This window comes from Rhinolophus sinicus, chromosome 13, assembly GCF_057876585.1.
Source record: "Rhinolophus sinicus isolate RSI-liver-muscle chromosome 13, RSI-T2T, whole genome shotgun sequence".
Classification (NCBI taxonomy): domain Eukaryota; kingdom Metazoa; phylum Chordata; class Mammalia; order Chiroptera; family Rhinolophidae; genus Rhinolophus; species Rhinolophus sinicus.
Window position 1 is genome coordinate 60,995,669 of NC_142513.1, and position 20,669 is coordinate 61,016,337.

A 20,669-nucleotide genomic window follows, 5' to 3' on the forward strand; every position below is an offset into this window, starting at 1 on the left:
TGTCTTTGTATATTATCTCCTTCTGCTTCCCCATTCATCTTTCTAGGGCGAGATCCCGAGAGAGAATACCCTTAGAACTGTGGGTGGTAAAGGAATATTCAAACCAAGCACCCTGCTCATTTAATGGGCTATTTCGCTCCATTTCATCCAGGAAGAGAGAGCATGGCATGGAAATAAGAGCCCTGGGTGCTCATTCTTTGCCTAGTTTTTCCCTCGTGTGTTTGTGTGTGTTTTCTGCACCCTCTGCATGGAGAGAAATACGAGGAAAACGACATGCAGAGCCTGTTGAGAAGGAGTGTCAGAGATTCTGTTTTTCACACAATAGCCAGACTGACCATGAACTCCCTGCCTAAAACCTCTTCCTGCGTGGCCTTTACACTTAGGATAAAGTCATACCCCTTTCCCTGACCTTCAAAGTCGTGCGTCATCTGGCTCCTGTGTTATGTCATGTGCTCCCATTCTGCCCCTTGTTCATGAGGCTTCTATCAGACTCACATGCTGGAAAATTCTAGAATGCCACATGCCTTTCCTGCTCTGGGCCTTTGCACTGACCAGTTAATGGACCTGGAATATGCTTTCTCCTTGCTCTTCACACGGCACCTCTTTCTCATCTTTGGGTTCAGGGTTCACCTCCTCAGGGACGCTTTTTTTGGACCAATCTACCTGAAGTCAGCCCTTCTTTTTTCTAGTTCCGGCTAAACCTTTATTGTAAGAGGTCATTATTTTGTTTACTAATTGGCCTACTGGCCTCTCCCACTGGTCAGGCATTGCAAGAGGGGGCGCCATGTCTGCCATTTCCATCATTTTATTCCCAGGGTGTCGACGAGCGCAGCAGAGGAGCTCAGTAAATGTCGACAGAATGAATGCAGGCTCTTTGCTGGAGACGCCGCTGCTTCCTGTTAGGAGTTCAGTGGGACTAAATAATGTGCATCAGAGCTGTTCTAGAAGCCAGAGATGGGGGTAATCACCTCGGCTTGACCGCCACCTGTGATCCCAGGCAAGGTACTAGCTTAGCGGGACCTTGGCCATGCTTTGCATTGACGTATTCGAGTGTTAGCGCACATGACTTATAAGACCTCTTCTAGCTCTGAAAGCGTTTTGAGTATATCTGTGATTTATTCCTTGTTTTTCTTAAGAAATAGATCTTGGAATTTGAATGGAGGTCAGAGAAAGAAGATCCAAGATCTTCTCTGAAGACATTTTTGGGGTGACCTATTCTGAACCCCTACATCCCACTACAGAGTCAGAAAGCCAATGACGATTGAATCGTCACCAGGCTCTTGATTTCTTAGATGCACTATGAAGGGCAGCCAAGAAGAGGTGTACCATGAATCTGGGGACCCTCTGGACCAAAAGCGGTTGTTGGAGGCTGTGCATAACGTAGCCCCGTCTACTTGATGCTGTTCATAAGCTGGTCCTGGAAATGAGCTCGGACGTGGGCGTTGCTAGCCTGTTGCCATGCTAGCTTGAGGTGAAGGCATTGTAAGACTGTAAATGAACATGCCTCTAGGATGGGAGCAGATATTTCTGCACAGACACGCGTGAAAGGCTGAGGATACTTATTGCAGATTCAACAATAACAGACGTCCTGAGCATTCCGCCTCAGGGCGTCGGGATGAGGGAATGGCATAGCAGGGCAGGTGTAGGTATCCACGGTAGTTTTCAGCTTGCAGCCGGCTCAAATCCCTGCAGTGTTCCTCCTCTACTGTTTGAAAAATGGTTGTTAATTTCTGGTTTTTACTTTTCCGCATCTTTGCTCGTTGGCACATTTCAGTTATCCCGCCTCGATTTGCAAAAGGCAGTGTTTAGACAGCCCTCCAGGTGTAGAATCAGTGTAGTCACACTTTGAATTTCCTTCTTTCCCCTTCTACAATCCCCTTTTGTCCCCAAAGAGTGACAGATGAACTTGAGTCACACTTGACTACCCTACTTTTGAAAAGTTGTCAGCCCCTGTTCTGTGCAATGTCACACCAGCTAAGTCGTTTTAGTCTAAATGATGCCAGTGGTTACGGGTGTGTGAGAGCATTAACAGACACCATTGTTTTTCAGTTTACAAAATGCGTTCACACCCATTCTCTCATTTTTACAGGAAAATAAGTAGTATTTGCAGTGTTTCCCTAGGGTTGTTAGCATTAGCATTTATTCCTATTCCTTTCTTTCGTTTTAAAAAACTCCTTTGTATCTTGCGAGTGGGTAGTGGGGGAGGGTGTGTGTGTGTATATATATGTGTGTGTTTAAATCTAAATAGCAGAAGGAGAAAATAAATGCAGGGTCAAGAAAAGTAACATGAAAAATGCTTGACAGAAAGTTTTGTTCAGCAAAAAACCCACCAACCACATTTAAAATATCAAAACACAAAAATCAGAAATACAAAAGTGGGAGTGAGGTTGTGAAAGTATAACTAAAACCTCCCTTTCCTTGTGTTACCAGGGCATGTATATATTTAGGTTGGTGTAGTTCTCCTGGGACTTTCTAGTGAAAATAAACGATCTGATATAAATTACAGTCCTTCTGGGTTGGAACTGATGTTTATTGATTAGTTAATACTGTGTGGACAATTTATTTCCTGTACATCTTGCTACTTAGCAAAGCTGTGATCTGTGGCAGGAAATGAGACATAGAAAAAATATGACGGACCAGCTGGACTTGAGCATTTATGTGTGGGAGGGGAGTGAGTGGAAGCAACTTAATGAGCCCTTAGGTCCACCCCGCGATTGCAAAATCAAACAAGTGAAACCTGTAAAATGAACGTCAGTAATGAACATACTGTGATGGTAAGTTTGGATGAATGCAATCATAACTAGGTCTCACAGTAGAAGGGTTAAGAGGGTTGTTTTTGGTTCTGACCCCTGCTCTTCTGATTAGGAAATCGTGCTCTTGGACAAGTCACTTAAACGTGCAAAAGAGCAATTTTCTTAATTGTAGAAATGGGTTTTTATTAGGACAAATGAGGTAATTTATGTCAAGTTACTTAGAATTGTGCCTGGGGGCATGGTAAGTGCTCAGTGTGGTTTTAATAACTTACACTTGCCCAGACCTACTGTGTAATTAAGTCGTCTTCTAAGTCCTTTGCATATATTACCTCATTGGACCCTCTCAACAACCCCTTGAAACAAATATTCTTGTTATTCTCATTTTATAGCTATAACTGAAGCACAGAGAGGGTAAGAAGCATGCCCAAGGTCACACAGCAATTATAAGTGGCAGAGCTGATATTTCAGCCCAAGTTATCTGTCCCCAGAGTCTGTGATCTTAAACTACTGTTCCATATTGCCTCTCACAATAGTTTGTAAACTAAAAATAATACAAATAACTTTAAAGAGGAGGAGGCTGGGAAGATGGCACAGTGGTTAGTAGTATCAAGGATCTCTTATACAAAATTTCAATTAAAAAGTCTTGGAATAGTTTCAAATAATGAATGTGTTCAGCAGTTATCACTACCACTACCACCATCACCATCACCTCCACCCCCACTACCACCACCATCCCCACCACCACCATCCCCACCACCACCATACCCACCACCATCACCACCACCACCACCACCACCACCACCACCGTCACCGTCACCACCACCACCACCACCACCACCGTCACCACCACCACCACCGTCACCACCATCACCATCATCACCATCACCACCACCACCACCGTCACCACCATCACCATCACCACTACCACCACCATCACCATCACCATCATCACCACCACCACCACTACCACCACCACCACCCCCACTACCACCATCACCACCACCACCATCATCACCATCACTACCACCACCACCATCACCACCACCACCACCATCACCACCATCACCATCACCACCATCACCATCACCACTACCACCACCATCACCACCATCACCATCACCACCACCACTACCACCCCCCCCACTACCACCATCACCATCACCACCACCACCACCATCACCATCACCACTACCACCACCATCACCACCATCACCATCACCACCATCACCATCACCACTACCACCACCATCACCACCATCACCATCACCACCACCACTACCACCCCCCCCACTACCACCATCACCACCACCACCATCACCACCATCACCACTACCACCACCATCACCACCATCACCATCACCACCACCACTACCACCCCCCCCCACTACCACCATCACCACCACCACCACCATCACCACCACCACCACCATCACCACCACCACCACCATCACCACTACTATCACCATCATGACCACCATCATCATCACCACCATCACCATCACTATCTCTACCACCACCACCACCAAATCTGGATGTTCCCAGACATGGACCTACTGTCATCAACGTTGTAGGATGGAATATAAAGAAGGAGTCTTTTCTCCATCTGGTGTGTTCTCAACCACTGGATTCTATATCATTAGAAACTGTAATATTTTAAAGCAGCCTCAGAATCACACCTGGTTGGACATCCCATTGTGAATTTATGATAGGAGGCTAAGTAGTCTATACTTAGCTGGTCCTGAGGCAGAGAAGCAGTCCACTCCTACTTTATTTGTAGTTGATTCCTCCCTCCATCCTGATCTGCAGCTCTGGGTCTAGCTCCAGACTCAGGGGGTATTTAGCATCAGGCTATTTGAGATTTAAACTGGCCCATTGTAACAGGCAAGACAACGAAAGCATAGTGGCAATATTTATATCAGAATTAGTTGAATTTCAGACAAAACATAACAAAAATGAGTATTTTATATCCATTGATAATAAAAAGTCTTAAAAATTTGTGACCAAATACCATTACCTCAAAATATATAAAGGGGGGAAAAACACTCTTCACAAATGCCCCCCCTCCCCGTTTTGATCAACTTGCTTATTTTATGGTCCTTTAGTGCACAAGTTTTATGACACTTGTCTTGTGTTCTTTTCTAGGGGAAGAAAATGTGATTGCTGTTCCTTTGGGAAGTCGCAGTGTGAGGATTACAGTGAAAGGACCTGCACATCTCTGTAAGTAGAATTTAATCTTAACAGTGTTTTATTTCCTGAAAGTTTAATTCCTCCCCCCAAAAAACCTTTCTTTGTGTTGATGGGCATGTAGACAAACATCTCAAGGATTTTGATGCTGAAACGGTCTGTATCAACAGGGAAATGAGGCAGCCCTTAATTTCTCTGTTCTCATGCCCTAGTGGGAAATATACCAGCTTGGGGTTAATCCCTCATGGGAAAGGAAATGAAGGTATATGTAGTCTATTTTTATGCAGAGAGTAAACGAGAATTCAGGAGTCTTCTGGAGGTCTCAGCAGTTTGGGACGAAAAAACAAAATTTAAACCACCGAACCGTATCAGTTAATGTAGCTGACAAGGATTGGCATTGTTGCCAGTATGTCATGGCTTCAGAACGTAAACATTGGTTTTCCAAAATACGGACAGTTTGAAACAATAGGGGATTGCAAATGTATTGTGTCTTTGGCCCAAGTCAGGTGGCATCTCCTTTGTCTTAGTTTGTCTGGTCTCTTGTGACCTAAGGAACTGGAAATACCAAAGTTTGTCTCTTCTCCCAAGGTTTTCTTGTGGCCACAGGCTGGACTTTCGTAGTCTTTTTCTAAGGAAAATGCGTCTCTGCCAAGACCAGCCCCTGGCCTTGAAGAAGCTTGCTGTGTTGGCTCTCTCTTTTTATTAAAAGTACAAAAGACTATTGTAACTATTTTAAAGCCACACAAATCAAAGCCCCCTGGATCAAAGTGTTACCTATTTTGCCGTATTTCCCCCTGAGCCACCATTTAGATTTTTAAGTCATTAAAATTTCTCAGGGCCAGGAGCATCTTACATTTTTGGTGGTGTGTGTGTGTATGTGTGTGTGTGTGTGTGTGTGTGGTGTGTGCACACACGTGTGTATGGATTTTGGATTCAAAACTAATATTCTAACCAGAAATGTCCTTTGAGAAAAGTTTATATCAAAATGTTTAAATAAAAATGTTTAAGGTCACCAATAATACAGATTAAAATACTGATAAAAAGAGAAATTCTGTAGTATGTTATGATCTCATTTAGGGAAGCAAGAGAATATCTTTGAGACAATGAGGGTGAACAATGATTGGACAGTCTTTTTTTTTTTACCTTTAAGTTTATTATATGAATTATGATTGATTTTTAAACTAAAATGATTACAGCCATCTAATGGTGACTTCAGTCAAGGCTTTCTCTGTAAACTATTCTTCTCTCAGAACTATTTCTCTCAGAACTGTTCTTTTTATGAGTCTTTATTGGAAAGGCTACACATGTTACATTGCCACAAACTTAAAGTGGTTGTAGGGATAAAACATTTTTAAGCTTCTTCTTAAAATGGCAGAAAGCCCACAACTCTTGAGGACAGTAAGTCTTCATCCTTGTAAATGCAAATTCAATTATTGAAAACAGGTCAGAAGCATTCAGAGCCCAATGTTGTGAATCATTTGAGGGATCGCAGTGTAAAATACCGTTTTGGATTAAACAATATGAAGTGCTGAATATTCATAGCAACATTCATGACCGCCATGAAGTAAAAACCCAACTGTCCATCAGCTGATGAATGGATAAATAAAATGTGGCATCTGGAATGTTATTTGGCTGTAACAAAGAATGAAGTTCTGACATGTGCTGCAACACAGAGGCTCCTTGAGAACGTTAAACTAAGTGAAAGAAGCCAGTTGCAAAAAGCTACATATTATGTGATTCCATTTATAGAAAATGTCCAAAGTAGACAAATCTACGGAGATGGAAAGTAGATTGGTTTGATGGTTTTTTTTTTGGGGGGGGGGGGTCGGGGGAAGAGTGAGGAAAATGACTACTAGTGGGAATGCCATTTTCTTGGGGGCATGACAAAAATGTTCTAAACTTAGATGCTGATGAAGGTTTCACAACCCTGTGAATATATTGAAACCGTTAAGCTGCATTTAAAATGGGTGAATTTTATGGCATGCGAATTTTATGGCACATCAAAAAGATATTTTAAAAACAAAAAGTATGCAGTGACTGGGCCTGATTTTTCTCATGATACGAAAGGCAGTTCCCAAAAATTCAGCTCCAAAAATAGTTTCGTAAGTTCTAAAAAGAGAATAAGTAGAGAGTAAACACAGTAAGGAAACGTAAAGCAAAGTAAGTAAAGGTGACTCCTCTGAGGCAGAACATTCATTTGCATGCATATATGTCCTTGCATGTTAGACTGGCACTGTCCCAAGGTCAGAGTTCAGAAATGTTCCCATTTCTCCAAAGGTGACGGATCTGTTGCTTAGAAATTTCCCCTTCTGAACAATCTCACAATTGAGTCTAGAAGTGTTTCTAAAAGTTATCCTCTGCGGATGAATAGCACTGGCTTTTTTTTTTTTTTTTTTTTTTTACAAAGGATTTAGTTAACATTCTGGACATCTAAATATAGAAGTGGTTTGAGTCTCTTGATTTATACAACTGTTTTCTTAATTTGTATTTTTAACAGAGAGTCCTGAAATTCAGCTTATTTTGCAGTAATAAATCATTCTCTTAGGGTCCATATTAATACTCTCCAAAAGGGGGCAGTAAGAGCTGAGTACACCCAGTGACGTCAGTGTCAGTCTCTTTGCTGTGGAATGGAATCTGATTACAGAATGTCCATCTTACAGACTGCCTACAAGTGTTCAGATCCTGAATTTCCATTCCTGTCCCAAGTCGGGCCCCAGCATGATAGCAGGCGCACAGCTCCAAATTTCCTGATAGTGCACCCCCCTTCAAGAATGGAAGCAATAAGATATTCCTGCAAAAGAGATTTTAGTGTAGCAAAATCAGCATTAAATGTTTGACTAACCATAAACTTGAAAAGCCAAGATGCCATAAATTGGAAACTTTCATTATCACTTGGAAGATTTTTATTTTTTTCCCCGGCCCTCGAAGTCTTGTCTGATGACCGTATATAGAGATGTATAAATGTATACATGGGAGTGTGTATGACGACCGGTCAGAAGAAACAGATGCTGAATACCGTGTACCATAAAATACAGCTCTGCTTTAAGCGTGAGTCTGATGCATGTATAACTAAGTTAGCTGTACTAGCTCATTACAGGTTTTCCTAACAACACTTCCGTAGCCTTCTCAGAATTTAAGGGGACCTCTTGGGGGTGGTTAGCATGACCCTGCTGCTTTTGAAAGAGGCCTGGACTGACACTTCTCAATGCAAGCCCTTCAACTAGAAGCAATTGCACGCATTTCTTTGAAAAATAACTAGTATGGATCAAAATATTGGAAGACATCAGTACAGACTTGAGTTGGGATGGTTTTGAGATTTAAGAGGGTTTTGGTTTCTAGTTCTGTTTCTACTTGTGTGAGGCTACGTATCGTCTCTTCCTTAGCTGTTCTCTGCACCCCCAGCCCAATCGTATGAAGCCTAGAGAGGAGAAAGAAGTCAGCAGTGGGCAGCAGGAGAGGAGGGTCATACCTTCTGCCTCTCATAGTGGTGGGGCGTGTATAGGCATCCTGGGGGGTGTCCAGCCGGCACTAGCCATCTTGCTGCAGAAACCACAGAAGGGTCAGCAAAGCTCGGAGAACCGAAGGGCTTGTGTGCCTAGCTGTCATGAGCTGTGAGTCGTACGTTGTCACAGGACAGGCTGCAGTAAGTGCATAGGAATGCTAGAAATACAGAAAATCTTCATAAACACATCCATAAGCCAACACATCATCTGAATTGCCGAAGTTCACAAGCTTCTGTCATTTATTTTAAGAGCAAGCCGGCCACCAGTAAAAATGGCACCTGTGGAAGAAGAGCCACGCTGGCCTTCCCCTCCCTGTGGGTTCATCACCGTATCTTCCTTTAATTCTCCTCATCAGAACCACTTGCGTCCACAAACTCCACCTTCACCAGATCCCTTCACCTGTCTCTGTTTTCCCACTTTTGACCTTTTGACAGAGTTGTCATCAGAGGACCTGCTTTGGATCTCTTACCTGCAACCAGAGTCTGTGAGCTAGAGAGCTGGAAGCATAGTGAAATAATTGGAAAAAAGATCTTTTAGGACAAGCATATGGTTCGAGGGGGAAAGTGGTTTGAGTATTGCATGCAGTTGAAAACGTCTTTTACCCCTTGCGTTCTCATATTCTTGTCACCATCTTGGATGGACACTGGAAATAATGGAATTGACGTTAAAAAGCAAAACACCAAACAAAACTAACAGAAGTGCCGGCCTTTGGTTTAAAGGAGAGACGCCATTCTGGTTGTCCCTTCCTCCCAAATCACCTTCCCAGACTCTGACACCCCCTGCCCTAACTCCGCGTCCGGTGACACTCAGAAAGCTGCACCCCGGAAGGGTAGCACAGTGGAAAAGCAGTGACCCAGCCGTGGGATACACTGCACATTGTTTGAATTCAGTCACGTCATTTCGGGCTGAACTCTGTCTAGAAACTCAGGGTTTTGTCTGCCCGCCGCGAGGACGGATCTGGTCCAACGTTTCTGTGTCTTCCTCCTGCCAGCATGCTCACTGTTCCTCCTCCTTTGCTGTGGGGGGCTGATTCATCCAGCGGAGAGACTTCTTACTATCTCCAGTTCCCCAGCGCGTTTTTACTGACAACTCACTTTATAACACTCAGCTTTATATCTTCATTGGAACTAGGAAATGAATTTACTCTCACACGTTCCAGAAATCAACTGTGGTCACGGGGAGCAGGGCCAAAGCGGTTGGGGTTTTGTGTGTCTGAGAGTCGCCAGCATTTGGTTTTGACTGCTGACGACTCCTGCTGGTCCAGTAGCTTTGAATCTCCCCAGAAAAGTTCCCAGTCTGCCTGTCAGCCATAATCAGCGATGTCTCCTAGTGCCGTCTGTCTGTCCGGGTGTTTGAATTCCTGCAGCTGCTCCCGTGGCAGAGAGAAACCCTGTGAAGGAAAACCATCAGTGCAGGCAGCGTGTGGAGTGCAGCTCGCAGTGCCGGGCCATTTGCTTGTGTTTCATCAGCCTCCCATTTTTAAGTTTGACACTGAGTGGGGTTGGGCTCGGTTGCATCCTTTGTTTGAGATGGCTAAAGGACCTTTGAACATCAGCGAATCAAGGGTAGGTTTCAGGGCAGAACAGCACCTGGGAGGTGTTTTTTCCTGACTCCTCCTTCCTTTTAGAAACGAGGCAATGAAAACCCAAGGCAGTTAGTTAGGGAGAGGTTGCGTCTCTCAGTCTCAGACCAGGTCCACTAAGTATGGTGACTTTTGCCAAAATGAAAGAAAAAAAAGACAGGGAAAAAGAAAGAAATCATTCAAATAGAATAGAAATGCTATTTTGGTGAAACGGTCGGTGATCATTTCTGTGTAGAATCATCTACAAGCACCTCTGTTCCTGTACAAGCAAACGTGAAAAAAGGGGTAGGAACACAGCAGGGAGACCTTTGTGGTGATGGAAAGGTTCTGTGTGTTGATTGTGGTGACAAGTGATAAAATGGCACAGGGCTGTGTGTGCACGTTGGACCGATGGCAGTTTCCAGATATTGACATTGTACTGGTTACATAAGACATAACCAGTGGGTAATACTGGATGAAAGGTACACAGGACCTCTCTACTATTTTTTCAACTTCCTGTGAATCGGGCATTATTTCAAAATCAAGTTTTTTTTTTGTCTTTTTTTTTTTTAAAACCATTTAGGACTCATTGTTGTCTAAATAAAAGACTCAATTAAAATCTCCGAATGGGTGATAAAATGAGTAACACAGCTTTACTTCAAGTAATAGCTACCTCACCAAACAATATAAAGGAAGAGACATAGTCTCTTTCCCCTTATGGTAGAAATGGCTTCAAAGAATTGAATGGACCTAATTTGACCTAGTACCTTGTCAGCTCCTTGATACAAGCAACTAAAAAGCTTCCATGTTTATTCCACCAACATGTATCAGTATAAACTCAGTGGATGCTTTATGTTGATACCATATGCTATTATATGTATCAGGTTGGTGCAAAAGTAATTGTGGTTGTTGCAATTATTTTTAACGTTTTAAACTGCAGTTACTTTTGCACCAACCTAATAGTAAAGCATCTTTCTGAAATAAAATGATTTTAAGGTAGTTCTCTCATTTAGAACAGATTGGTGGTTGCCAAAGGCAGGGGTTGGATGGTAAGTGGGATGGGTGAAGAGGGTCAAAAGGCACAAACTTGCAGTTTTAAATAAATCCTGGGGCGGTAATACACAACATGGTGACTATACTTAACAAAATGGTATTGTATATTGGAAAATAGCTAAGAGAGAAACTTAAAAATTCTCACCACAAGAAAACAATTTTGAGTATGTGAGGTGATGGATGTTAACTAGATTATTGTGGTGATTATTTCACAATAGATACAAATATTGAGTCATGTGATATATTTGAAACTAATGTGATGTAATGTCAGTTGTATCTCAAAAAAAGATAGTTCTCTCATTTACATTTTATTTTTCAATTTTAGTTATTGAATCAAAAACACTTCAAGGAAACAAAGGAGAACACAGCTTTAACAGCCCTGGAGTTTTTGTAGTAGAAAATACAACAGTTGAATTTCAGAGAGGCTCGGAGAGGCAAACCTTTAAGATCGCAGGACCTCTAATGGCTGATTTCATCTTCAAGGTAGGGTGAAACTCCCCTTCATAAATTCATGCATCGATAGCTCAGTGCATTTTGAGTTTTAAAAACAGTGTGTTCAGCAGGAAATCACCAATGATGGTTTTTACACAGAGCGTGTATCACCAATATTCCCACCTTGGCGTCAATTCCAAAAAAAAGTTCATCTATCTTAAGTTTCTGCTCCCAAACCCAGATAGTTAAGAAACGAATGTCACTTTGATAGGGGAAAGATGGTGTTTGTATTTCTAATCTGTAGTTAACTGTGTTCAGATTTGGTGAAATGATCACCAAATTTGGCTAAATGCTCCCCATCCTAAACCACTTCTGTGCTATTGCACGTGTCCTCCTTGCAAAGGAGAGCGGAGAAGACAGAGGCAATTCCTTACCCTCCTTTTTCTGTTTCCCCAGATAATCTCATAATGGGCACTTGTCTGGGCACCTGTCACAAGGTGACTTCAGAAGAACTCTTCTTTCCTGTCACCATGAGCCTGTGTCCCTTATCTTGGTGACTCTGGTGCATTTTTATATCCTTACTCCAAGGATATGAAATGTAGTGGCCAGTATATTTCCAAAGTGACACAATAGAAAATCCTGATAAAATTGAAAATACCTAAGAAATGAAAAGGGTATTGCAATGGGTGGTTTTGTCCTATCCATTTTCAGAAACTCATTCCAACATGAAAATGGGAGAAAGATAATCGCCCTAATTGCGAGGGATCTTTACTTATGGAAAGACCCAGCACCTTCACAAGCACTATGTCCATTTCACACATTAATCTGTCAGAGAACGTTTCGTTGTGATGTTGGTTGTACCAGCAGAGAAATGCACATGGCGTTAGATGGGAATTACAAACTGATGGCCTGTGCTCCAAATGTGGCCTGAAGTGTGACCAGCCAGGGGTGGCCTGCCCTGCGTTCTTGTTGTTTTGAACCTTTGGATTGTAAATGGCCAACATTTAAAAATCCAGAGATTGTTACGTCAAAATACCAGGTTATTTCTGCTTCTCTTTAGAAATGGGCCATCTGACAACTAGCTTGTGCTTTGCCATGCAGTAATTGGCTGTCGCTGGGTGACAGCTGCCTTCTCATCAGGGCACACGCTGCGCTATCTAGTTTGGCATGGTCCCCACCGCTCCCTGGGGTGTCCCTAATTCTAAAGGCACGAGTGGTGGTTGCCATTAGTCGACATTTAAATCACCATTCGTAGACACTGAAGTGACTTCTTTTCACACCCTTAAAGCATCAAGCCAAAGTTCTTGACACAAACATTGCCAGCGGCTTCTGGGAAGCCGTGATTGTCATCTGTCTGTCCATCTCTCTCTGGTCCATTATGCATAAATTCTGTACTTCTCTTACTGCCCTTAGGATTTTCCCACTTGATTCTCAAGTCCTAAACAGACAGACAGACAGACACACACACACACACACACACACACAAAATATGTTTTTCTTTTCAATCCTATTCAGGGAATCTGTATTTTTCTCAAGTCAATTTGGAGACCTCTGACTAAGTAGGAGACATTAGTACAATGATGGGACAGGGGAAATAGTCCAAAGTTAACATTTCAAAATACTGTTTGGTTGTAGTATACATACTGTTTACTGATACCACATATAAGCACACACACATATAAACTATATATTTCTGTGAGTGTCTGTATGCACATGCACACGTGGAAATATGAATATATGTGTATATATTTTTATTTTAAGATTTGGAAGGATATACTCCAAACTGAAAACACTAAACGAAAAAAAGGCTGTGTTAGAGGGGATAGGTGCTTTGGGGGAAGAAGCGTATTAGTTTTACTTAAAATATTCTAATACTTAAAATAATTCTTAAGAAGAAGACTACAGGCATATATAACTCGCATAATTAAAAATTATGTCCTTACCTCCTCATAGAAAGCCTTTTAGCAGCCTGTCGCCACTGCCTGCTTTAGTGGTCCTCGGGCTTCTGTTTTCCTGTCTCTGAGTTCTGGTTTTCTCAGATTTAATAAACAACTCTGGGCGTCAACGTCTGGAACACTTTTGATCTCTCTTGACTGAAGAGTTTTGTTTTTTAAATGCATGTGCATCAAAGAGGGTGGTACACATCACTGTCTGACTCATGCACAAACAGCCTCATTTTTATGCCTCCGGCCATTTTCTTTCATGAGTGTGATGTGCTTGGTGGGTGAGAATTGGGCAAAATCGGAGACACTCTGAAGAAGCAAGAACGACTCTGATGCCGTTTTTCCCTGACTTACAAGCTTGTCCAAATAATGTGGGTTTCTAGGAAATAGCCTCTTCTTTGGGTTACTGGGTGTTTCTTTCTGTTTTGTTTTTGTTTTTTTCTCGGGACACTGTAGTTTCTTGGAACACAGTAGTCTGTGTTTTTGCTAAGATAAGGAAGTCTTTCCAGTTGTGTGTTCCCAACCCATTGCACAATGAAGTAAAGGCTCTACTTTGAGGGGAGGTTGAAAGTGCGTGTGAGGTCACCGATGAAAGCCAGCTGTGCGTTTCGTTGCATCTGTTTCTGTCCCAATCTGCCAACAGCAGCTGGTCTAGAAAGGAAAGACCTGCTTCACCCTGAGAGGGGATGAGAGAGTGAAGACCAGCTCTGCCTACTCTGTGCTACTGTAGCTCAGTCGTGGGTACACTGACGGGTGTTGACGCACCCCTTCACACGGTTTGTAGAATAGACCTTATTTCATGGGTTTTTCATGGACGGACTATTGAAAAGGACCGTATTCTCACATAGAGAATGAAATATGAAGACACCAGTGAGATGTTAGAGTGTTTTGTGGCTACTGTGGCTCAGATTCTGAAGTTTAGCGACTCTACCATGGAGACAAAAATTTCTTTCTTTCTGCTCTTCAGGAAGTTCTGTTTTCATGATGGGACCATTCTTGAAAATTGCACTCTCACTTCTTCCCCATGGGTTTCTCACTGTATATTCTCGTTTGCCGGAATGCTCTGTTTCTGGCTCATGACCTTTGTCACAGCACTGTTGACTCGGTTGTTTGCCTTCGAGCCATTGAGGTCTGATTTTGCTTCGACAATACGTGCATGTCGCCACCAGGTAGCAGTAGAGAGTCTTAGTCAAGTAACTGACGCTGCGGGCTTTGTTGATGGGGCAGTGAGATAGGCACAATCCATTCACGGAGAATTTACTGAACATTTACGTGTGTCAGCAGGTGTTTGTGAATATCAATTTTTAACTACATGCCCATGACAATCATCTCATAAAATTAAGTGGCTTTGATAAAGTCATCTCTTTCCATGGTTAACTGTTTTTAACTCTTGCTGGTGGCTTTTCCTCTCTTTTAGTAGGTTGGAGCAAAAGTAATTGCGGTTTTTTGCAATTTTTTTAAACCTTTAAACCACAATTACTTTTGCACCAACCTAATAAAACATATATCCATCTTCGGGTGGGGGGGGGAGGGGGGAAATTATCTTCCTCGTGATTTGAAACCTTTTTTATGCCAGTTGTCTTATCATCTTTCTCCCATTCAGCTATTTTGTGTTTCTGTAGGAAAATGTTTTCTGATTGTTTTTTCCAGTCGTTTTCAGCTGTGGAAGCTTCTGTCTTAAATTTCCTCCAACCGGAGCTCTAGATATACCAATGTGCTCTACCTAGAGAGTCTCTCTTTTCTTTCTGGGGAATTCTGACTTATCTGGGGAGGAGAGGATTTGAAACTGCCTGTTTTCCTTTCTCTCAAAGAACAGGTTACAGCCTTACAATGTGGTGCAGATAGTGGCCAAAGTTATGTATTCACAGGTGTTTTAAAACATAGCAAGACACAGTGTTAGATTCAGTGCCTGTATTCGTTTGCTGAGGCTACTATAACAAAGCACCACAAACTGGTGGCTTCAACAACAGACATTTATGGGCTGGAGGCAAGGTGTGTGCGCAGGATGGGTTCCTCGAGGGCTGATGCCTCCCTCCCAGCTTCTTGTAGCCTCAGGAATTCTCTGTTTGTCTTCATACCATCTTTCCTCTGTGCCTGTCTGCCTCTTTGTCTAAATTCTGCCTTTTTAGAAGGACACCAGTCATACAGAACCAGGAACCACTGATAACCTCATCTTACCTTGACTGGATCTTCAAAGACCCCATTTCTCAATAAAATCTCATCCCGAGGTTCTGGTGGTTAGGATTGCAACGTGTGTTTTTCTGGGGGAACACAGTTCAACCCTTTCAGAGTGCCCAACAGAAAAAAAAAACTTACCTATTTCATCATCAGAATTCCGTCTCATCCTGAGTGTTTGCCCCTCATGACAAAAGTAGACACTCTGGAAATCTCGCTCAATGTTTTGCTGTAAGGTGGTCCATTGAGGGAAATTTCTTGATTAGAGCAGTTCAAATACTGCTCTGGCAGCCATGAGAATTCACAGCTAAATTGCATGTGTACATGTGGAGTCTCCCTCAGCTCCCATGTGCCATGGAAGTCATCTAGAAAATTCCATGTACTCTTGGCTGGGCAGCCTTGGAGGGGTTAACATGCTCAGGGCACACAAACCCGATAGCTTAAGGGTAAAGGATGACTGACCATACTTCCTAGTTTGTTCAGAAAAGACCCATTTTATGCCTGTGGCCCTGGCTTAGTCAGCAGCAGGCCCTCCTTTCGCTCTCGAAAGCACCCTGGCTGGGACAGGAAAGCACGTGGTCTCCCTAGGTAAGGCGCCCTATGCCAGGCCAAGGCCTGCAGCGGGGTCCCAGCCACACCACAGAGAAGCTGCAGCACAAGAGGAGTGTGGAATGGGCAGATCACCCGAGGAGCCCACCAACCCCTGGCCAGGAAAGAACACAGCCAAATTCACTGCCATTTCAGCTGCGTGTGGGAGAAGGGACACAGCTGTGGGCGCAGGGACCTTCACGCTTGAGCTCAAGGACTTCTGTTTTTCCTGCCTCTGTGAGCTCCTAGGCCAAAAACCAACATAGAGGAGGTCGGTCTGAAGGAGAGGACAGTGGGAGACTGCAACGACTAGTTACCACGAGCAATGTGATCAGCCTGCCACTACGACTGTGCATTTGTCTAATTTTTTTTTATTCTGGTCTTTTTAAAATTACATACTTTGAGGCTATGTTGCTAGAATCATGCCCCTTTAGAATCGTTACCTCTTCTAGTGACCTGACCTTTTTATCTCTATGAAACTGTTTTCTTTCAGACCTTTTGAAGACCTCTCTCCATTGTCTTCTGGCTTCCATGTGTTCTGTGGAGAAGTCAGTTGTCATTCTTATTTTTTGTTCCTTCGAAGGTGGCATGTCTTTTTGCTTGTCTGCTTTAATTGTTCCCTCTTCGTTTTAGGTTTTCAGCAGTCTGATTGTGATGCAATTCGTGAGGTCCATGGTGCTTCTTGACTTTGTGGTTTCATATCCATCATCAGATCATTATCTCTTCAGATATAGCCGCTAGTCCATTCTCTGTGTTCTCTTTTCCTGGGGCTGCAATGATATCTTGATCCCACGTGTCTAATTTCTACTTTCTTCTAATTAGTTTACTAATTCTCTCTTCAGTGTATATAACCCAGGAGCCAGCAGATTATGGCCACCTGTTTTTGTACATGGAGTGTCATTGGAACACAGCGCCTCCATTTGCTTACATACCATCTGTGGTGCCTCGTGCATGACACCAGCACAGCTGAGTAACTGCAGCTGAGACAGTGTGGCCTGAAAATGAATGTTCACTGTCTGATTCTTTAGGAACAGACTTGCTGAATCCCCGTCTGACCTACTGTTAAGTCTGTCCATTGAGATACTGATTTAAATTATTGTGCTTTTCGTTTCTAGACTTACATATTATATTTATTATCGTTGTTTTGTTTTTGTTTTTTAGTGAAATTTTCCAGCTTATCATTTAATTGCTTGAACATTTTAGCCATAGTATCTTAGTGTGGGTTCTCTAAACAATAGAGCCTGAGGCAAAAGCTGTATGCTAACACGTGTTTTATGACCCCAGAAGAGAATGAGGTGTTGCCAGCCTCCCCCTCACCCCCCGCCTCTGCCAAGCAAGCCAGATTTGCAAGAAGTGGTAGTGATATGTCTTAAGTTTCTACCTGTTAATGCTCATATCTGGATCTCCTGTAATTTTGTTTATAATGTCTATCTTTCCACTTTTTTTGGTTGTTGTTAAATTTTATCTTTTTTATTTTTACACCTAGTTACTTTTAAATTTTGTTGTATATAGTAGATGAAAGGTTATAGATATAGTTTGAAACTGGATTCATTTTGTTTCTGGAAGACAGGTTGGCAGCCAGTCACCTCCATCCAAGGAGAAATTCAACTAATTTGAGCTTCGTTCCCACTGAACACTGGTCTATTTCCAGTTCACTCTTATTCCTAGGATAGAGCTTTCCGGGGTCCCAGCTGGGAGCCTGACCCACACGCTTCCCATTGGCAGTCCTGGAGTATCAGTGTTTGCTTCCCTGGGCACCCGAGTCTGATGACAGCTCTGCTCAGCTGCCCAGCTGCTCAGTCACCTCTTGCAGAACGGAAAATGCCTTGAGCATAAAGGTGGTGCCAGCTGTTATGCTCACCCTTGAGCTTTCTTTGTCTGGGATCTTGACTTGCAAATCCTCACTAATAGGGTAGTTCTCGGATGCCTTCAAATGCATTATTAAAAATAGTTGATGCAGCATTTGTATTTATTCTCCCTGGGAGGATTCATCAGAAACAAGCCATTCTGCCATAGTCAGAAGCCAAACTTTTTAGAAGTGTCCTCTGCCTCTGTCCCTACCCCATCACCATAACCCTGCCCCTCCACACACATCTCGAGGCTGGATTCTTCATACCATTTTATAATTCAGTATGCCGGCAAACAATTATTTTTCAGTCAACCCTCATTTAGATTTCCTAGTAAGTTTTACTGATTTATTTCATCATTACTGCTCCTCTCTCCTCACTACGTTTTTTTCTGCATTCATATTAGCTCTTTTCCAGTATTTTCTTTAGTAGCTTTTTCTTTTTCTTTTTTTTCCATTGAGGGTCTCTGAGTGGTAAAGGTTCAGTCATTTTGTGTCTGAAAATGTCTTTATTTTCTCGATAATGATTGATAATGTGATCATAGTTTGGTTATAGATTTCTAGATTGGTGATTGATTCGTGGTTAATAATTTGGTTGTAGAATTCTAGATAGAAAGATATTGTCCCTCATCACTTTGAAGACATGATTTTGTTTTCTTGCATCCAGTGTTGTCTAGGAGAAGTCTGAGGCTGATTCTCACTCCTCTGTAGGCAACCATTTTTTTCTTTCTGATAATTTTTAGGGTTTTTCTTTATGCTTGTTGTTGTACTTTTTTAAATGTCTGCTCAGAACTTGATGACCGATTTTAAATTGGGTACTCCAGTCTTAAAAATCTAGGAAATTCTCAGTAATTATACCGGGGGTGCCAAAAAAAAATGTATGCAAGTGGACACTCTGGTCAACGTTGCTCAAGCAGTAGTTCGCCGTCATCAGACGTGTCTGGACGTTGATGGGAACCACTGTGAGCACCTCTTATAATTGCAGAAGTCAAACATGACTTATATTCATCTTTCATTGTTGGTGTATATTGAGTATTACAATCATAATACAGTTTTCCTTTCTTGAAATGTGTATCCATGTTTTTGGCACCCTCTGTATATTCAAGTCTTGTGTCTTCATTATTCCATTGTCTCTGTCTTGAATGCCAAATGATGCTGGCATTTCTGGATCTTTCCTCCACGAACCTAACTTTTGTTTTCCTGCTCTTTTTTTTCTTTTTGTGTTGTATTCTGGGACTTTCTGTCCATTTACTCATTTGTTCACTCACTAGGGAAGACAAAAAATGTTACATCAACCAAAAGTCTACATTTCTGTGAACTCATTCACAGGTGTGGAATTACCTGGGAAAAATGACTTCAGGGAGATTGGTTGAAGATCTCCTGAGCCCCCACTTATGACAAATCGAACGGAAATGCTATCACACCTTAAAATTCTTGGCCTCCTCATGGACCGTAGTTTGTCGTGACGGACATGTGGTTGTCTGCCTGGGTGAAGTCTATTCACCTCGTTTTGAAAGGTGTGGAAAGCACTAGCTCGCTGCATGCAGAGATATTGACCCAGTGCTCTCTTTCCAGACCAGGTACACGGCGGCCAAGGACAGCGTGGTCCAGTTCTTCTTTTACCAGCCCATCAGTCATCAGTGGAGACAAACCGACTTCTTCCCCTGCACTGTGACGTGTGGAGGAGGTAAGGCCCAGGCTGTGTTCATGCGTATTTCGAGCTCAGCGTTAGAAGTTACACATCTGCATTTTTGAAGCTGGCTTTAAAATGGGTGTGGAGATGTGTGATGGCATAGCGTCTTCTGCAGCAGTCGGGACTGCAGCGGTGGTTACAAATGTGCCTTTGCCTTTATTCTGGAAGATAAGTGAAAAACAAACAAACAAAAACAAACAGCCTGGATTTGCAAAACACCCTTTCCTTTTAGCAAAAAGCTGGAAACATGTTTGCATGCATTCTTGCATATCTCCCCTTGACCGTCCTGAAAGCATGCATTATTTTTAATTTTCTATGGAAAGCTTGAGAAACGGAGAGACCCAGTGACGTGCCCAGCCTGATCAAGTTAATGGGTGTGCCGGTTCTAAGCCTTCGATTTGTACCCCGTCTCTCCTTAGATGCCAGAGTATAAACTTAGCGAAAAGGAGAAGGGTGTCTAGTCAGTGGTAACGGGAAAATCCTGTTCACTGTTTGCACAGTTCCAGGTGCTCACAGAGGGTTGAACAAGGTAATCGAGGGCTCCACACACATGCTACCCATCTCTGCAGGCTCAGAGGGATGGCAGTCGTCACAGAGAAACAGTGACTCCTTTGAGCGAATGAGGAGATGACCTGAGCCACTGTCAAGATCATTCTCTATTTCTGACCTAAACTTTGAAATAGAAGAGTAAATGGTGGTAAACGAGTGCCAACCCAGGAACTACTTACTAGAATTGCTACAGGGATGTAGGCTGGTGCTCCGCCTAGAGTACCAGGCACCAGTACTGAGCGGGTACTGTGTGCTAGGGTACTTACTCATCGTCCCGTTTGCTCTTACGGACAAGCCTAAGGAAGGTCCGTTTTCATGCCTGCTGCGCATGTGAGCAAACTGGAGCTTAGAAAAGGTGAAGAATGGACTCAAGGCTGCTCAGTTAGCGA

At 42.8% G+C, this 20,669-nt stretch overlaps 1 protein-coding gene across 3 annotated transcripts in view; it reads left to right on the plus strand.

Moving 5' to 3' along the window:
• The window catches only part of ADAMTSL3 (ADAMTS like 3), a 188,167-nt gene that overhangs the window by 82,829 nt on the left and 84,669 nt on the right, over nucleotides 1-20,669 (plus strand). For all 3 annotated transcript variants that reach the window (XM_088789379.1, XM_088789378.1, XM_088789377.1), the window contains exons 8-10: nucleotides 4,896-4,970; nucleotides 11,380-11,537; nucleotides 19,614-19,725. In XM_088789379.1, coding sequence (XP_088645505.1) covers nucleotides 4,896-4,970; nucleotides 11,380-11,537; nucleotides 19,614-19,725 — 345 coding nt within the window. The remainder of the gene's footprint in view (nucleotides 1-4,895; nucleotides 4,971-11,379; nucleotides 11,538-19,613; nucleotides 19,726-20,669) is intronic.